General features: G+C 32.6%; 1 protein-coding gene across 1 annotated transcript in view; it reads right to left on the bottom strand.

The window, feature by feature from the left end:
* Positions 1 to 1,823: 1,823 nt before the first annotated feature.
* Positions 1,824 to 18,604, bottom strand: part of LOC111641377 (synaptojanin-1-like) — a 35,250-nt gene continuing 18,469 nt past the window's right edge. The window contains exons 9-23 of the mRNA XM_023387534.1: positions 15,141 to 15,222; positions 14,911 to 15,063; positions 14,675 to 14,831; positions 14,428 to 14,610; positions 14,255 to 14,360; positions 14,033 to 14,173; positions 13,681 to 13,873; positions 13,449 to 13,607; positions 12,953 to 13,106; positions 12,768 to 12,837; positions 3,953 to 4,177; positions 3,808 to 3,886; positions 3,558 to 3,729; positions 3,067 to 3,290; positions 1,824 to 2,993 (exon numbers count right to left, since the gene is read on the bottom strand). Of these exons, the coding sequence (XP_023243302.1) occupies positions 2,484 to 2,993; positions 3,067 to 3,290; positions 3,558 to 3,729; positions 3,808 to 3,886; positions 3,953 to 4,177; positions 12,768 to 12,837; positions 12,953 to 13,106; positions 13,449 to 13,607; positions 13,681 to 13,873; positions 14,033 to 14,173; positions 14,255 to 14,360; positions 14,428 to 14,610; positions 14,675 to 14,831; positions 14,911 to 15,063; positions 15,141 to 15,222 (2,608 nt within the window). The 3' untranslated portion in view covers positions 1,824 to 2,483. The remainder of the gene's footprint in view (positions 2,994 to 3,066; positions 3,291 to 3,557; positions 3,730 to 3,807; positions 3,887 to 3,952; positions 4,178 to 12,767; positions 12,838 to 12,952; positions 13,107 to 13,448; positions 13,608 to 13,680; positions 13,874 to 14,032; positions 14,174 to 14,254; positions 14,361 to 14,427; positions 14,611 to 14,674; positions 14,832 to 14,910; positions 15,064 to 15,140; positions 15,223 to 18,604) is intronic.

Here is an 18,604-nt window from a genome sequence, read left to right as displayed (position 1 = left end):
GCTTCCACCGGCTAAACCGGGTGAGGTTGGTGCTCTGTAAAGCGCATGCGCAAATCTGGCTTTTCGTAATCTGAAAATACAGGAGATTCCACTCCGCCACTAATATTCTAATATACAATAGCAATTTTTTTTTTCCACGTGTAGTATAGAAATTTGTAATAAGATACATAATGCGGTTATAATAAAATATTGTGCGATTATTTTCATATAATTAAAATTAATATTTATTTATTTTTTAGAGAATACGAGGGAAGCAGCGCTTCCAACGCTTCTAATGACGGCACGCCACTGCATCCTATAAATAATTAAAATTCAAAGATTAAGGTGTGCTAGGCACATAAGAACAGAGGATAGACAAATAGCAAAGTAAGTACCAAGTGGCCAAAGATCATTATGAAGAAAAGATGAAAAAGATGATTTTCATGTAAAGGAGGAGGGAGAAGATGAAGAGAAATAGGTTATCGGAGGTAGATAGCCGGTTATTGCCAACCTCTCCATACAATTTATCCTCTCCTTTCATATGATTAAGTCAACAGGACTTGGCTCTAGATCAGGGGTGGCCAACAGTTTTTGCTCCCGGGCCGAATTGGAAAGAAAACTTTTTTCAAGGGCCAAACCAGAGGCTGCCCTAAGATTTTGAGGTGGTGCAAGATCTCATTGTGGTGTCACCCCGTAGAAACTAAATTGTACATAGAGAATACAGATATATTTTTCACATTATCATACTTTATCAACGTTCTACACCCACCATACTCAACCTGCGGCCCGCTGAGCTTTTGGGAGTGGCCCGGGCGTGAAAGAGAGCAGAAAATAATTAGGTTGACTTCTGGAAAGTAGTGCCCGATCAATATAAGACTAAAAAAAGTGCTCAAATTTTACTTACGTTGTTCGCATCAACGTATCTATGTGAAACATCACTTTGAAAATGAAATATGCAAAGAACATATATAGAAACTGGCTTACTGATTCAAACCTGGATGCCGTTTTACGAGTAGCATGCAGCAGTTACAAGCCTGATTTAAATGAATTGATGGCCCCTACAACTCTGGGGGACCCGGGATCGAATCCGGTTGGGTCAGGGAATCCTCAGGAATTTTTCGGGGGTGGTCCGTTCGGATATGTCGGGCCCCGTCCCACACCACCCGGTCACACCAAACCCATTGTGGGCCTGGCCAAACCCATAATGGGCTTGCTATAAGAGGCCCTCTTAATGCCCACAGGGCGGAAGTATAAAAAAACAATTTAAATGAAATTGTGAAATAATGTTTGCAATATCAACAGTCACACTAAATTTCTAGGGTAAGTGAGAAATTAAGTTTTTTATTATAATTGTTATGTTGCGGCCCGCGTTAATAGCTATCATGTGTATATGGCCCGAGAGAAAACAAGGTTGAGTATGGTGGTTCTACACTGTATGTAAGAGATTTGTAATGGAGGGTTAACTCTAACCAGCCTGCGAGTTGTTGACCTTTGTTTTTTTTCAGGCGTAGAATTTTTCAGAGAAGCTAATATTGAAAGATTAATTGCAGGCCACATAAATCCATCATGCTCGTGTAATGGATTTATGTTGGCCATGCCTGCTCTAGATGGATCCAAGTCCTTATAATTCAATCACACAAAAAGGTGTATCAGCATCATAAGGAATTAGAATTTATCACTTTTACATTAAAGAATTTGTACATTAGTACTTGAAAATAAAGGAAGGGAACAAATTTCTTTTTCCTGCCATTTCTTAAAGGATTTCTTATTTCTTACATTGAAAAAAGTGACAATGGGAAAAAAATCAACAAAAAAATCTGAATTTTAATCATAATATATAATATATATTATATGTAATTGTGTATATATATATATAATTTCTACAAACAAAACAAATTTACATCTCTCAAAATCATTTCCCCCATGTCAAGTGGCAACATGGAATGTGTACAGCAACATATTAATTTTATATAAATTAATTTTTCTTATCACTAATTACAGAAATTTATGAATTTTACACGTACGGTTTACACTTTACAGTTTGGCAACTACTGTATGTGGTTGACGAGTAGGCACATTTAGCAATTTTGAACATCGAAAAGAAACTATGTTTAGAAGCTAGACATTCATTTTTCCTGTTAATTTCTCTAGTATTAAGTCTCTAGACATGATCTAAGCTCACAGATGTAACACCAATTACATTTTTGATTTTCATACAATTAAAATCACATGATTTTGATGCTCGTTTTAGAAGATTTAAATTTTTGTTTTTCAAAAATTAAGATTTTGACATTGCTATTTACGTATGAGCATTTTTATGTTCTTGACTAGAAAATAATTTACTGCTCGATTCTTTGGATTTAGCTTGTGTTCGTACATATATTTACATTACCACAGATGTGAAAGCTGTTTAAATAATTGCCAAATGATCACACAACACAAATATTTTTGTCATCACCTTATAAATTATTTGCTTAAAATAATCTTTCTGGAATGTCTCATGATTAGTTTAGATTTAGAGACTGGCGTGGTGCGATTGGTGGTGCGGATGCATTTCCGACTTTGGTTCTGGCTGGAATGGGTGGGGGATTGGGTGCAGTTTCGGCTGGAGCCTTCGGCCGCGAAGGAATGGGAGGTGGCGGGGGTTGGCTTGATGGCGGAGGAACATTTTCCTCCTCTTCTATGGGAGGTGGAGGTGCTGGAGGCAAGGTTTCCCAAGGAGATAGTGGTGGTGGATTACCGGTCTGAGGCTGGCTGTTACCAAAAGAGTCGATGCGTGGCGGTGGAGGAGGAGGTGGCATATCGGGTGGATGATTCCATTCTAACGATTCCTCTGAAGGTTTTATTACGTCTAGAATAGGCATGTCTCTGATTTCACTTTCTTTTGATATTTTACATTCATTGTCAGTTTTCACTTCTGTATTAGTATCATTCCTTTTACAACTGTGAGATACGGATACTGTCGTAGGTCTTGGCGGACGGTGCATGGGTGGAAGCGATTTCTCTGTTGTAACCTACAAACAAATTGTTTATTTATCCACACTATCAAAAAAAGAAAAACCTTTTTTAAACAGCAAGAACTATTACCTCAGAATTACTCTCTTCATTTCTCTGAGGTAATTTGGGTCGAGGTGGAGGCGGAGGTCGAGTGGGTGGAGGAGGACGCGGCGGTGGTGGCCTGACTGGCATTGATCGTCCAGGAACAGAAGGATTACATTCCACATCTTCAAAACCTGTTTCCACCATACTAGTTGGAGACGTGCGTGCTGAAGATGACTGGGATGGTGCATCTTCATTATCAATACAGTAAGCTGTGACAAAGATATTGATATTTGAATTAAATCATTTAACCACTATAGGGCAGTTATCTACGACACACAGAAACCTCATGTATACAATAATGGTTAAAATTCTTAGAAAATAGAGTTGTAAATACAAATGTAAATGTGTCTCTGTAATCCAAAAAAACACACTTTGGTAGATGTTTGGCAGATTGTTTTTTTTTGGATTACAGAGACAGATTTACATTTGTAATATACTATACAGCAAAGCCATTTATATGTTAGAGTTGTAAATACCAGAAAGATCGTATTCTATTTCAGGTGTAGGAAAATCTTTGGGTTCGGGCACGGATACCTGCACTACATCGCATAAAGGTATAGTGTTATTTCTACACAGCTGTAATTCTCGTTCAACAGCATCTTTCCATTCTGGTGTTTTTAAGTTAATGATTATATCATATCCTCGAACCTAAGACAGATTTATAGTTGTATTAGTCAGCAATTTCAACCTTAATTTTTGTTTTGAATACAATTGTAAAGTTTGTACCTTTGTTCCAGAATATTTCAATGCTGCTAGTGCACTCTGACCTTCTCTGAAAGTAACTAGCAAAGCCTCTTCCCCAAATCTGTCAAAATATGGAATCTCATGGCCTGTTCTATATTAAAAAATATACTTATGATTTAAAGCTTACCTTATTAAAATAACTTCTCCTGTTGTGGAAAACAATTGGCATAGTTCTTTGATAAATTCTTCATCAAACAAGCTGTATATGTCAGTATTCTCATCACATTCTGGAATAGTTATTATTACAGTGCCATCTGGTGGTCCCTGAGAATCTATCACCTCCTGGAAAATTGCTTCTCGTTTTCTTTCATCTACTTGTAAGACTTCGACATCAATTTCTGCAATGACAGGCCTAAAAATACAAACACTAAATTTAATTTTAACAAGTTACAAAAGCAATATTTACAGACAAATTCTTTAAATTTTTAATGTCTCCAATAATTCATTCTGCTGGATTCAAATGGATAATAATTAAAAATGAAAACATCACAAACTGGAGCTTTATATAGTAACTAATTTATGCTTACCACACAGCTGTGGTCTAATTCTGGCATTAGATCAGTTTAACAACATAAGTGTCCAATTTTTAGATTGTGATTTAGAACTTATAGACAAATTCATAGTCACAAGAGTGTTCCCGTAGGTCCACACATCAAGCTGGTTTTAATCCACTAACTTGTGATTACTGGAGATTTAAACTGTAGCCTTCAATGTGCTCACACATTTCTCTCAGTTGAAAGAGATAAATAGAATTAAACAATATTAAGGAAATTGCTGTAAACATGAATATAAGGCTAGTCTGGTTTCTATATTATCTCAAGCTTTAGAAGAAAAAATGCTGTAGCAACTGGACCAAAGATTCTAGGCAAGCTTAAATACTATTAGATTATAAACCTAACCTCCATAATCTCTGTCAAGAATAGTTATAAACTTAAACTGCAAAGCTGCCCATATACAATCACCAACAATCTAACCCAGGAGTGGACAACAGTTTTTGTCCCCAGGCCAAACTGGAAAGAAAACTTTTTCCACGGGCCGAACTAGAGGATGCCCTAAGAAGATTTTGAGGTGGTGCAAGATCTCATTGTGGTGTCACCCCGTAGAGACTGAATTGTAGATAGAGATTACAGATACATTTTTCACATTATCATGCTTTATCAACATTCTACACAGTACTTAAGAGATTTGTAATGGAGGGTTAACTCTAAAACGCATAGTGAGTTGTTGACCCTTTTTCTTTTTAGGCGTCAGAATTTTTCATCGAGCTATTTGGACTTGAGTAGCTAATATTGAAAGATTGATCGCAAGCCACATAAATTCATTAGACGAGCTGGATCCGGCCTGCGGGCCATATGTTGGCCATGCCTGATCTAACCTGTTAATCAATGGGAAGGATACAGTAAACATACAAAGAGCACCCGAAATATTCAAAATACCACTAATGAATACTAGATATAATATGCAACTGACATATGTGGGCTCTATCTATCTTAGATGATAGCAACCTACATCTAAGATGTAAAGAAGAATCACTCAATTGCTCTGGCCCAATTTTCATCAGATTCTGAAAAAATACCATGCTGGACTGAAGCTAGAATTTTTCGTTCTGTCAAACTTTGGCTGTTTTAAGTAAAGGATGATAAACTATCAAAATCTACAACATACAGGATAGTATCAGAAGCTATGTTAACAATAACAAGGACAAGTGAAATGTAGCACAAGCTTGGCTAGTAAGGCTGAATTTGCTGAAGGAGGAATGAATTAATTTTTAGTATCTACATGGAATGTAGAATTTTAATATCAGCATTTGCTGTCTACACATGAATTTTTTCAAATATACATTTTGCAATACCTTGAAAATTACTCTAATCATTATTGGCTGAATGATTAAGACCTTCAAGAAGTTTTAGAACACCTAGAACATGATACTTGAATAACTTAAAAACACATAGCAGCACAGTGAAGTTATAATTTTATCTTGTTTCTTCACCTGAAGAGGGTCTCCAAACAAAGCCAAAAATTTTTGGTGTTTGAAAACTCAAATGTGCTGGAAGTTGTGAGGTAAGCATAAGTCTATTTTTTTTTCTAGAGACAAATATAGTGCACTTGATGATTGTGAAGATACTAAAGACATTTGCTTGGTGGTAACAACAGAAATGTCTTAAAGTGATATTTATACCATTTATGTAACAAACAATATCTTCACTTAATGTATTCATTCCACTTAAAGAGCATTAAACAAGCTCTGTTACTTTAGTTTTAGAATAGTTTGTCACAGTTCCCTCCTACAGATATTCAAATAAAATAAAGATTATTTACAATTATATATTTGTTCAATAATTTTATACAAATCTGTATAAAATTTATGAAAACTAAATCAGTGATGATTAAGTTATCATGTGACATGGACCAAAGAAAAATATTTATAAACCTGATTTAAAATCCAATTTCAACATTTTCTGTCACTTGGACACTTCTGCCTACATCGTGATTTCTATTTAATAATTTTTTCTGTACCAAACTTTTAAGTGGATTCAGTACAGTATTTTAATTAGTTCTCTATGTCAACTTTTTCATAACCCCCATTAGGTGGCCCCATAAATGAGCTTTTACCATAATATTAATGAATTTGAATATTCAGACCTATATTAACATATTATGGAATTTATCCAGCTACAAGGGAGATACATTAAATTAAAACACTACAATCAACAGTTGAACTAAAATAAAATTTCCTATGATGTTAGAAATTTTCCATAGCACATGAATACATAGTGTTGAATCAGTAAATTTAGACTTGAGGCTCATTTTCTATATTACCGCTGTGGTCCTCTGACAATTTAATATATTTATTAAAAAATTGTATACTCTAGTTATCATAGTTGGACCCATTTGAAATAGTTTGACTGTGCACGAATCTATAAAGGAATTTTACCATAAAGCAGAAATACCAAATTGATCTCTAAGATTTATACATTCATTACATATACAAATTAAATAGTAAATAGAAAACTGAGATTGGCACATTCTGCATTGACTATTATTGATATTTAAATAATTCATGTCAACTACTACAAAAAAAAAAAAAAAACTAAGCTGCATATAAAATCTTTTTATCTTAAATGGGATTTGGAATTTAATATAATTGTTTGAAGGAGGAAAACTTAAACTGTTAATAAACAACGAATGAAATTTTCACCTCAGCTAATCTTTTAAGTACTTTCAATATAGTATTTATCGATGTATTCTCACTATTGGCCATTCTCTTATAAAACCTCAATCCTTATTACCATATAAGGCTCCAATTTTAGCTATTAGTATCATGACAAATTGCACAGCCCTGTCTAGACAATAAATTTTCCTTATATATAATAATAATAATTGGATTTTCTCGAAATAAGAAAACCAATCCATGGTCTACACTGGAGAGCATAACATATTGAATTTATGACTATTGATGAAAGCTGAAATTGTTTTCATATAGAATTAATTTTCATTTTAACTAGGAGATAAATTATANATTCCTCAACCTTAACACAAAATAAGAAAAAAAGTGAATTTTTAAGAAATTTGCGGGATTTTCCGGGATAAGAAAAATTTCCCGGGATATTTCCCAGGTTAAAAAAACAACCGGGATCCCGTTTGAGAAACCCTAGTATTTATCGATGTATTCTCACTATTGGCCATTCTCTTATAAAACCTCAATCCTTATTACCATATAAGACTCCAATTTTAGCTATTAGTATCATGACAAATTGCACAGCCCTGTCTAGACAATAAATTTTCCTTATATATAATAATAATAATTGGATTTTCTCGAAATAAGAAAACCAATCCATGGTCTACACTGGAGAGCATAACATATTGAATTTATGACTATTGATGAAAGCTGAAATTGTTTTCATATAGAATTAATTTTCATTTTAACTAGTAGATAAATTATATTATTTATTATTCTATTTGTTTTGTTTTGAACTTTTTGAAAATGTTGTTCAAAAGATAGTGTTGAAGTAAAGTGAATTCCTAAGTATGCAATTTCTTCAACTGCTTTCAATTTGTCATTTAGAAGGTAAAAATCATGATCCTGTTTATCCATTCTTCCTCCTCTTCAAAATATAAGGACATATGTTTTATTTGGGTCAATCTTCATTTTCAACTGGGAAAAATATTTCTGCATTGATTTAGTTTTCTTTGTAGACCAATTTTAGTAGTCAAAATTAACACCACATCATCCACATATTGAATTGAATGCACTGTCTGATTTCCCACTAGAATTCCATCTTCCCTATTGAATTGTTTATCAATATCATGGATCATGAAATTAAATAAGGTGATAATTGGTCACTTTTCAAGAGATCTCCACATATGTCAAAAGGAGGGTAAGTATTCTTACCACTTTTAATTGTGACTAAATAGTAAATGAATAAAGATTTAATCACTTTTATAAATAATGAATCTGCATCATGTATTTTTAGTTTAGCACATTGATTTGATATCGATAGAAAAACTTTTCTAGGTCTAAAAAAGCTGCATAGACTGTCTTTTTCTAGAGACATGAATTTGAATAGTTGAAAGCAATACAAAAGTTGCAACTTTCATTCCACTCCTCTTAACAAATGCAAATTGTGAGTTTGATATTAAAGAATTCACTCTTGTCCATTGATTTAACCTATTAGCAAGAACTGATGTAAAGTTTTTCCTTAATGTAGATAATATAGTAATGGGTCTATAATTACTGGGATTTGACAAAATGAGACTATCACCCATTTTGAATATCAACTGAAAATATGCAGAGCACCACGTTTCAGGAAAAATACCATGTTCATATATATAATTGTAACTAAATGCCAAAACTTCTGCTGCTTCAATTGGTAATTATTTTAGAAAACAGGCTGGTATTAAAATCAGGTCCAACAGCAATATATTCACTTAGTTTATTAACAATATTTACTATTTCAGAAGCATGTATTGGCAGATTCAGCACCATCTCCTCACCATACATTACGATTACATCTATTTCCGATAAACTAATTGGTATATCTGATTTCCTCTCCTTGAAAAAATCAAATCATTTGACAAAATATGCTCCTGGTTTTCCATCCTAGTTCTTGGACGATATTTTTTCACTATTGACCAGAAGAAAGTGTTATTCTTGTCGAACAAAAAACTATTAATAGAAAAGTTATAATAATCTTATAAAGGCAAGGAAAAGAAGCTATTTTATGTTTTTTTTTTTTTTTGAACCACTATATTCAATTAATCGTTCTCTTGTTCTATTTTTATGAAATGATGCCAGAGTATATTCTTTTAGTCTCTTGGCCCTATAACAGTCCAGATTAAACCTAGAATTAAATACTTAAATAAAATGACATCTATGTGGGTTCAATTCAATAATATAATCATTGAAAATTTTGCTTAATTTATTATTATAAATTTTTCTGAATCCCACCTTTAGAACTAGTTTCATTCTATCATCTATTTCAGACTCAAATTTTTTAATGTTATATTTATATTTCTTTGTAAATTGACTCCTTTACTTATTTTCTCATTAGAAATTGGTAAATTTGTATTTGATCTGATAGTTGATTTATCAGATCATTTTCTGATACAGTTATCACCAAGTACCTTGAATCCAACACAATGGTCCAAAATGAATTCAGAATATATAGTCAATCACTGATGCATCTCTCGTCAAAATAAAGGTATGTTTACTAGGATAATAATACTCTACCATACAGCCATTCAAAATAAAAAAAATCATAACTTTTAGCAAATTTAATTAGTAAATTTCCTTTCTTGCTGATTTCTGTATTTTGACTTCTTATATTATAAACCACATGATTATTCCAGTTATAATTAGAATCATATTTCCAATTCTGGCATCAAAATCCCCAAGAATTAACCACAATGAGGTGAAATGTGACCAGTTTGAAAAGGTTTTCACGATTTCTTGAAATGGACTTTGGGGCATTTCATAGGGAGTATAATTAGCAATTATTGCCAAATAACCATTAGAGAACCCATTAAATTTATGATTTTCTAATTTAACTATTACAAATGGGTATAATAGTGTGAGAATACAGACGAGGGGACAGAGCCCTCTAATCATCAGATACGCTCACAGTGTCACTGGATGGCTTTCTATCGAGTGGCGAGGGTGTTGAGAAAGTTGATAGATGCAAGCAATGATAGTCATGTTCACAGGTTAAACAAACAAGAATGAGTTTATTATAAAACTAAAGCTAATTTACAGGAGTATACATAAGGAAGTTACTGATTAATGCTTAGATACAGATAATACACAAATCTATCTATAATGGCAATCTAACTAGTAACCTTGTTACGTGCCTAACTTCTAGAGTGAGAGAGAGTTTACAAAGGTTACTGAACTCAGATATACCTTAATATGCTGTAGGATGACAGTATGCAACGATCATTCTGAACCATGGAATATGAACAGTCTTATGTCTTCTACCTGCTTCTCCTCGGACAGGATGGGAGACACTTGTACTAAGACCTTTCTGGGACGATCATGCTGAGGGACGATTGTCCTGAACTTCCTGAGACAATTGTTTTTTTATACGCTCATCATTGGCACAGAGCCAACAGGTCATTCAAAGTTACGATGACTTGCCTTTCTTCCTTCCTATCTTGTCGATGTGTAAGAGTCGACATCTGATCTATTTCTGTGGGAACTTGCAATAATTCTTTTTTTCATCCTCTAATGTCTACACTTCCTTCAAAAAAGGTCATTCACCCCTTAAACTCAAAAATTTATGCCCTCAAAACCCTCAAGCTCACAATAGGTATATACATCAATAGGGATAAACCAAATTTCCCAAGGATTTGTTTATTAATAGCATAATTCCACCCTTCAGCCTACCAACTCCAGGTTTTTTTATTGTTGGAACAAAAATATAATTAAATATTGTTTGCATGAGATCTATCTCCTTTACATTTAGTTTAGTAATCCAAGTCAAAACTATTAGAGATGATTTCATAAATCTCTAATAGTTTTGAAATAAACAGAAAAAAACTTATTTCTGACACTCTGGGTACTCAAATTAATGATCTTGATCTCAGATTCTTTGTTTAATGATGAATTTACGTCAACATAATTATTGCTACTATTGTTGTTAACGTTAGTATTTACAATACTGAATAAATTAGTCAATTGATTTCTACATCTAAAAAAGATCTAGTATTGACCAAGCAATTCTTTATAAAACCAAGTAATTTTCTTATTTTTATAAAGGGCGTATGCAAATTTTATTAAGAAATGATTATCTTTTTATTTGCTTCTATATAAAAACAGAAGAATTTTGTATCTACGATCCCTAGTCTCTTGAGTGAGTTCAGGAAATGGTTGCAAATTGCTCACAGGATACTTTTTTGTAGTTAGAAAAGACTGATAATATTTGATTTTTTCTTTGAACAGTACTTAATGTAATTTTTGAGATCATGGGCTCTTCTTTCCTTATATTATAAGAACTTATAATTTCCTCCATTTTAAATTCTATCAATTTCAATATCTCCCTAAAGAAATTTATTAGGCTGTCTTTAATATTCATATTATCATTCATTGGATAGCCAAATAGCATCAGATTAAGTTGATTGGATATATTTAAAATATTATTTGCCATATACTGTTGAGCTTCCAATTTCCTGTCTAAGTCAAGTAATACTGTTTCTAATTTGTTGACCTTCTATTCCAATGAACCAAGCTTGGTCTTAAAATCCTTAATGTCCTGATATTTCAAACTAATTTCTGTTTTCACTTCCAAAATTTGTTCAGTTATAGAACTACTAGTAGCCTGGGATGCCCCCTAGTGGGCGTTATTTACAAATTTCCATGAGGCACGGTTCCTTTGACTTTTTTGTTCCTATCAATATGCTGTACAGCTCTGTTAAAGTCCCAATGATAAGATTTACCCTCCGAATGAAGAGGTGGCGACCCCCCCAAACTGTAGCCCCTGTGCGAACAATAAAGTCAAAGGAACCATACCCCTACTCGCGACCCTTCGCAAGATATAAGCCCCTGAAATAATTCCTATTACAAATATACTGATTTATTTATATTGTTATATTGACCAAATAATAATTTATGGGCCAAATGAATAATAATAATTTATATTGTTAATTTAAATAATAATTAAAATTGTTAATTCGAATGTTTGAAATATGACACACAATAGGGGCGCCTCTAGTGTCCGTTATCAAACGGTTATGCGGACAGACACCCATTGAATGGGTTATATATATAGATGCGAGATTTGAAGTTTAGTTTTAGTTTCGACAACTGTCGTAAGCTGGCTGCAGTCAGGCTAGCATCCTTCTCCATTAACTCAAAACAATCCATTAATATAGATTCAAAATTATTTTTCCTTTCTTCTTCATATACTTTTTCACTCCTCTCCATATCATTAGAAGTGACAGGTTGTTTAAGGACATAACTTCCACATTGGCCAATTTAGACACCTTAATTGCATTACTACTTCTGGTCAATAGAGGAAGTCCTCTCTTCGATGGAGAATGCGATAAAGGATCTGGATTTTGCTCAATTCCAGCCATAATAAGTAAAATCCATGTAATTATTAATAAATATGCCTGAAACTGCCATAAAAATCATCATTAAATAATCCTTCTTTCTCAAGATAAGCTCACTCAAACTTCACACGAACACCATTGAATGCCTGAAATGTCCCCAATATAGATTTGAATATTAATTACTGTCTTTATAAGCAGAAATGCATGTCACCAAATTGTCAAAAAAGTGTCACCAATTGAGAAAATGACAATTTAAATTACTTTGCCTATGTAGTCACGGTATTTTTCTAAAAAACTATCATAATCCAACTATAATAAACTTCCATTAATAATAAGATTACAGCAGACACTGTTTAACTTAAAAATTATAAGATCTAGTGCTTATTTATAAATACCTATGATCAGAAGTTTTCAATTCGGCTCTGCCATAGTGCACAATCTTTCCTGGAGACCACAATGGATCTTCTGAAAATACAGAAACAAGAAACAAGAATTTATAAGTTTCCTACATTTGTTTATGGAGTAAATGTCTTATATTATTATAAAATGTTTTGAGTATACTTTGAAATCAGAAAATTACCTGTTTCGCTCAGTAGACGTCTTCTCCGGAACAAAACTCTGTCCGTCCAGGCAGGTATTCTGTTCTTTTCACTTGTGTCGTAGTCATCCGAAAATAGATCATATTTGTAAGTAGGTGGAAAATTAATTTCTTTTTCGATAAAGTTCTTAAATACCTTTAACATAAATAACAAGAATTAAATTTATAATAAGATTATTATTTAGTTATAAAATTATTAATGATTGACATTTTAACTTAAATAATGGCTACTTTGAATTCAAATTTAAAAGAAAAATATTTGGATGAAATATCTTAATCAGTGAAAAAAGTTGGTTTTTCAAGAAAAAACATTCAAATATGGTCACATCATTTATAAAAAAGAAAGAACTATTGTATAATTAGTGTTGTTTTAGTCACTCTTGAGTTTTAGAACTAAAACTATGAGTGAAACTATATTACATATTATGTACATTATTACACATACAAATATTGCTTTTGAATTAAAAAAGTAAATTACCTTTCCTTCTTTTTGTTGAACCATTAATTGATCTTTCTGAAGTAAAGCTGGCCAGTCTCTCTGATGAATCAATTCTTTAATCTCCTCATTAGTCATATCAATACGATAATTAAAATCGCCACACCAGAATACGTAATCATGAGAGTTTAAAGTTCTCCCCTTAAATTTGTTACCCAAATTCAGAATTAGTTATGTTGATATTATGTATGTTTAGTATTTAGAACTAGCTTACCATGGGAAATAATATCTTCCTTGTAATTTCATTATAATCAGCATTTCTTTCATTAAACTGAGAGTGACCAGCGGCAAAATGTGCACAAACAAAACACATTGATGTGCTGTGAATGAGAAGACGAATTGCCACGCAACCTTTATTGCCAGTTGCTCCTCCTAAACCAGTTTTAACCATATCAACAGCAACATCCCTAAGAAATAAAATATATTTTAAAAAAGCTGAGTGTAAGTAGAATTTTATGTTAAATAAAATAAAGACAAACCACTTTTCTAAAAATCAATCATTTTAATACTTTTGAGATATGTGTGACCTAAATATTTACAGTTCAAAAATTGAAATTTAAACTTACTTTATGAAAGGAGCAAGATGAGGTCTAACGAACAAGAAGAGACAGACGCCAACTAGCTGTGTTGATGTTATTAATATATATTTATTATCTCGAGAAATTGTTTTCTGTAATTCTCCCATCCATTCTTTCTGATTGACTGTGCTGCAAGTGTTATTCATATTTTCTTTTTATTTAGAAAAATATTTATATCAAATTTTATCTTTTGGAATAAGAGTACTGTACCTTGCAGCTACAATATTGCTTGCATTTAAATCAACTATTTCTTCAAATCCGATAGCATATATGTCAACAGGAGTGCTATCTTCCTCAAAGGAAAAGTCGACAAGAGCTAAATAAAAATAGAAATTAGGGGAAGCATTTAAATGTAAAAATTTGACAGTTTCGCATTTAATTACCTTGAGCTTTACAAATTTTTCGATTATCTAACAACCACTCTGCCATAGACTGATGCTTGAAGACCACACTATTAAAATGTTTGCCCCCATTTACATTCCATGTAGCGACGCCGACTCTGAGCATCATTGACGTAGTATATTCTCTATGACGATTGCACATTGCCCTCAAAATACTTGCCGGAACTAAGGAGGACACTTTTTAGAATGACTGTAACATTTGATAAAATAGTATCTTTAACATGCCTACCATGAAGCATATACGTAGGAAGAAGAGCTCGAGCTCTGTCTGCCAGTTCGGTACTCAAAGCACTTCCCAGTAACAAAACGTCAATTGCTTCCTGTTTGCTACTATCCAGTAAATTGTTCTGGATTGTTCTTACAACTGATCGAGAACCATCTTTTAACTGGAAAAATTTTAGAATATATTTTCTTCAAGACAGTATTTAAAAAACAGAATTTTATATTTGAATTAAATGAACTAACCTTTGATTTTCCTTCGAGAGCACCAGTTCCAGCATATATTTTGCTGACCTGATCGCCATTCAGTACCCACATCTGACGGTAAAGTTCTTCAAACCTTGATACAATTTGTGCTTTGTCGGATAATCCCAAATATTCTAGTTGTTTGTAGAGTATCTTTAAATAAATTTAATTTTTTTTGTTTATACGAGTACCAAACTTCAATCTAAGTCAAATTTTGTTACAACACTTACATGTAGTCCAATAAAAGACTGAACGCAGTTTGTTCTATCAAGACAATCCAAACAATTTGTTCTGAATGTGCCAGTTTGCTGCCTGTAAAGACAGTAGAAAATATTCTATTAGATAATAAATTTTAATGCAATGTCAATATAATAATTGTTTCATTAAAGATGAATTAAGTTCAGCTTCAAAGAGTTTTGTTAAATAGTAAAAAAAATTTTTTTACAGGTTCTTCCAAAAAGAATGCTACCATTTTAAATTACTATACAGGGTGCATAGGAAAGTCCCTTAACTGAAAAATTCTTGCAAATGGAGAGAGCTACAGCTATGCAAGTGAGGTAATGGTATAGTAAAGTGACTACACCCGACCTAATACAAATGACAGCAGTGCCCCTAGTGGCAAAATTTGAAGATAGGCAGTGCAAAATGAAAACAGAGCAAACTTTCTAATTAGAAAGTTTTAGAGCATCAATTAATTAGTACGAAATGACATGTGATTCACACAGATAAGATAAATTGTCACCTGTATATCCAAAATTCTCTGAAAGCAATGCATGCCATTTTGTGTAAACATTTGAAAGGAATAGCCATAGATATGAAGAAATATGCACAATTTATTGCATAAAATATGTACTTACGTCAATACTGTTTGATAACATCACAAAAAAACAACAGAAAGGCAAACTGTCACACATTAATAACAAGTTAATGTCGAGTATATTCAAAAAGTTTGCCATTTCTCACGATACAAGCCACTGTTATCAAACTGTATTGATGTAAGTACATATTTTATGCAATAAATTGTGCATATTTCTTCATATCTATGGCTATCCCTTTCAAATGTTTACACAAAACAGTGTGCATTGCTTTAGGAAATTTTTGGGTATACAGGCGACAATTTATCTGATCTGTGTGAATCACATGTCATTTCGTATAAATTAATTGATGCCCTAAAACTTTCTAATTAGAAAGTTTGCTCTGTTTTCATTTTGCACTGCCTATCTTCAAATTTTGCCACTAGGGGCACTGCTGTCGTTTGCATTAGGTCAGATGTAGTCACTTTACTATACCATTACCTCATAGCATAGCTGTAGCTCTCTCCATTCACAAGAATTTTCCGGTTAAAGGGTCTTTCCTATGCACCCTGTATGTTAAATTGTTACCTGAAAAGTATGCAATATAAAACTAGAACATTTACTCTAGTATATCTGCCATATATATTCAAACATCTTTGTCTGTTGCCTCTAGAAAGTGCCATAAACAAAAATGGCAACATTACAACAGAAGGCATTTTGTGTTCTGTAGTCTTCAAAGTTGGAATTGCTGATCATTGTGCATCACGTATACCTTGTACAAATTCAGAGACAGCGAATATACACATTCCTTTTGAAATTGTCTATGAATGATAATTTTGAAGTGATCCCCATGACTGATTCCAATTTTGCATATAAAACACAAAATACTTTCTCTGTTGTGGAGTCGCTGTTTTTGCTTATGGCAGTAGACAAAAGACATTTGTATGCAGATGGTAGATTAAACTGATATTTATTCTATTGACTGATATGTTAATTATTACCTGAAATATACAACATATAACTACAGTAATTGAAAATGGTAACATTCTTTATTGGAAGACCCTGTACTTACACACAAGCAATACAGTCAAGAAGTTTCAGGATTGAGCAGATTGTGAACAAATACATTTTTAAGCAAATTATTATTGCACACACCCAGTTTTGAAGTAATGTCCCTTAGCCACAATGTACCACTGTCAGCATCAATACAACTGCAGGAAGCACTCCTGTAAAGCATTTTCTAGAATTGCACATAGCTTACTGTGATGACCTCTGCAGATGATTGGAATCACTGTTTATGAAGTTATTTCCTTTTTGGCCATATGAAACAATTGCATGTTGTCAGATTGGGTGTATATGCAGGATGTGATAAGACTGGACTGACATGTATGTTTTTGCTAGCTCAGTTTTCACCAGAAGAGAATTATTTGCAAGAGAAACCAATTGATTCACACAGATGATGCAAAATGTGTGCGACCCAAGTTGTGATGGAATGTTAACAACAATTGGTTTCTCTTGCATGACAATTTTTCTGCACATTGCTCTCTTCTGATGCAAACTGAGGTAGCAAAAACATGCACGGCAGTTTTGTCACATCCCGCATATTCACTCGATCTGGCAGCATGCAATTATTTCTCTTTTGGCCATACAAAACAATAACTTCATGGACAGAAGTTCCATCGTCTGTGGACGTCATCACAGCATCACAGAAGATCTTACGTGCAATTCCAGAAAATGCACTGAAAATGTTTACTGAAGTTTTATTGATGCTGGCAGTGCCGAGAAACATTAATCTGAAAAGGAATGTGTGTAATAATTTGCTTAATAAATGAATTTGTTAACACTCTACTTAGTCTTCAAAATCTGACTGTACTTATATTATAAATTATTAATATATATATATATATATATATATATATAACATATGTATATATGTTTAATAATTTAAATTAAATGATTACTGAAAAATACCATTTCAGAAAACTTCGAAAAACATAAGATTGTCAATAATAAGCAGTTAATATATTGCATATTGCATATATTGCAACCACCTTTGAGAAATAAATATATTTATATGATGGAGGATGTTTACTTGTTTTAGTTAAGTCAATAGTTTAAAGGTGGAAGTATTACATGATTATGAAAGAATTTTGTTTACGTTTTCTAACCAATTCAACCAAACAAATTTCTAATTAGTTTGTAATTCAATAATGTATTAATTACTGTACAACATTCAAAAGAGTGAAAAAACGGTATGATCTTTAGTAAATTTTGCAAAGGACAGTGTTTTATTTTTTCCCCAAATTCATCCCTTTGTTATACTTCTGCTGTTTGATATTTTTGAGTTTATGAAAATATAAATACTGGATTTCAATTAATTCTTCAAAATTCTTCTATCAAAAAGTTTTATTTGATGGATATGAAAAATTCATAAATAAATAAATTTTTTAATAATTTATATAAGCTTTAAAAATTAATATATAACTACTTTTTCCCATTTTAATTACTTATGTCCTGTGGGCACTAAGGGAGCCTTTTTGCTCATGTCCATTGTGAGTTTGACAAGGTCCACAATGAAGGAACCAGGCTACAAGGAATGGGGATTCCTAACATATCCAGAATATAAAAAAATTTCCAGAGTTGACTGCCCCAATTTGATCCTAGGTCCTATAGAGAGATAGGCTGGCACTTATCCATGTTGAAGGGGAAATACGGCCAAGTTCACACTAAACTGCAAACTTATCAAAAATTTTGAAAAAATAATATGGCTTCTTAAAGGAAATAAAGACTTTCCTCTTAAGAAAAATGATCATTGAAAGTAGATTTCTTTTATTGAAAAACAGTGCAAATCATTTATAATTTTGTCCAGTTTTGTTGCATTTACTAGTTTATTTGAGTAA

This window comes from Centruroides sculpturatus, unplaced genomic scaffold (assembly GCF_000671375.1).
Source record: "Centruroides sculpturatus isolate CEXI.00-Female unplaced genomic scaffold, Cexi_2.0 scaffold1181, whole genome shotgun sequence".
NCBI classification, from domain to species: domain Eukaryota; kingdom Metazoa; phylum Arthropoda; class Arachnida; order Scorpiones; family Buthidae; genus Centruroides; species Centruroides sculpturatus.
This window is presented reverse-complemented; position numbering and strand designations above follow the sequence as displayed.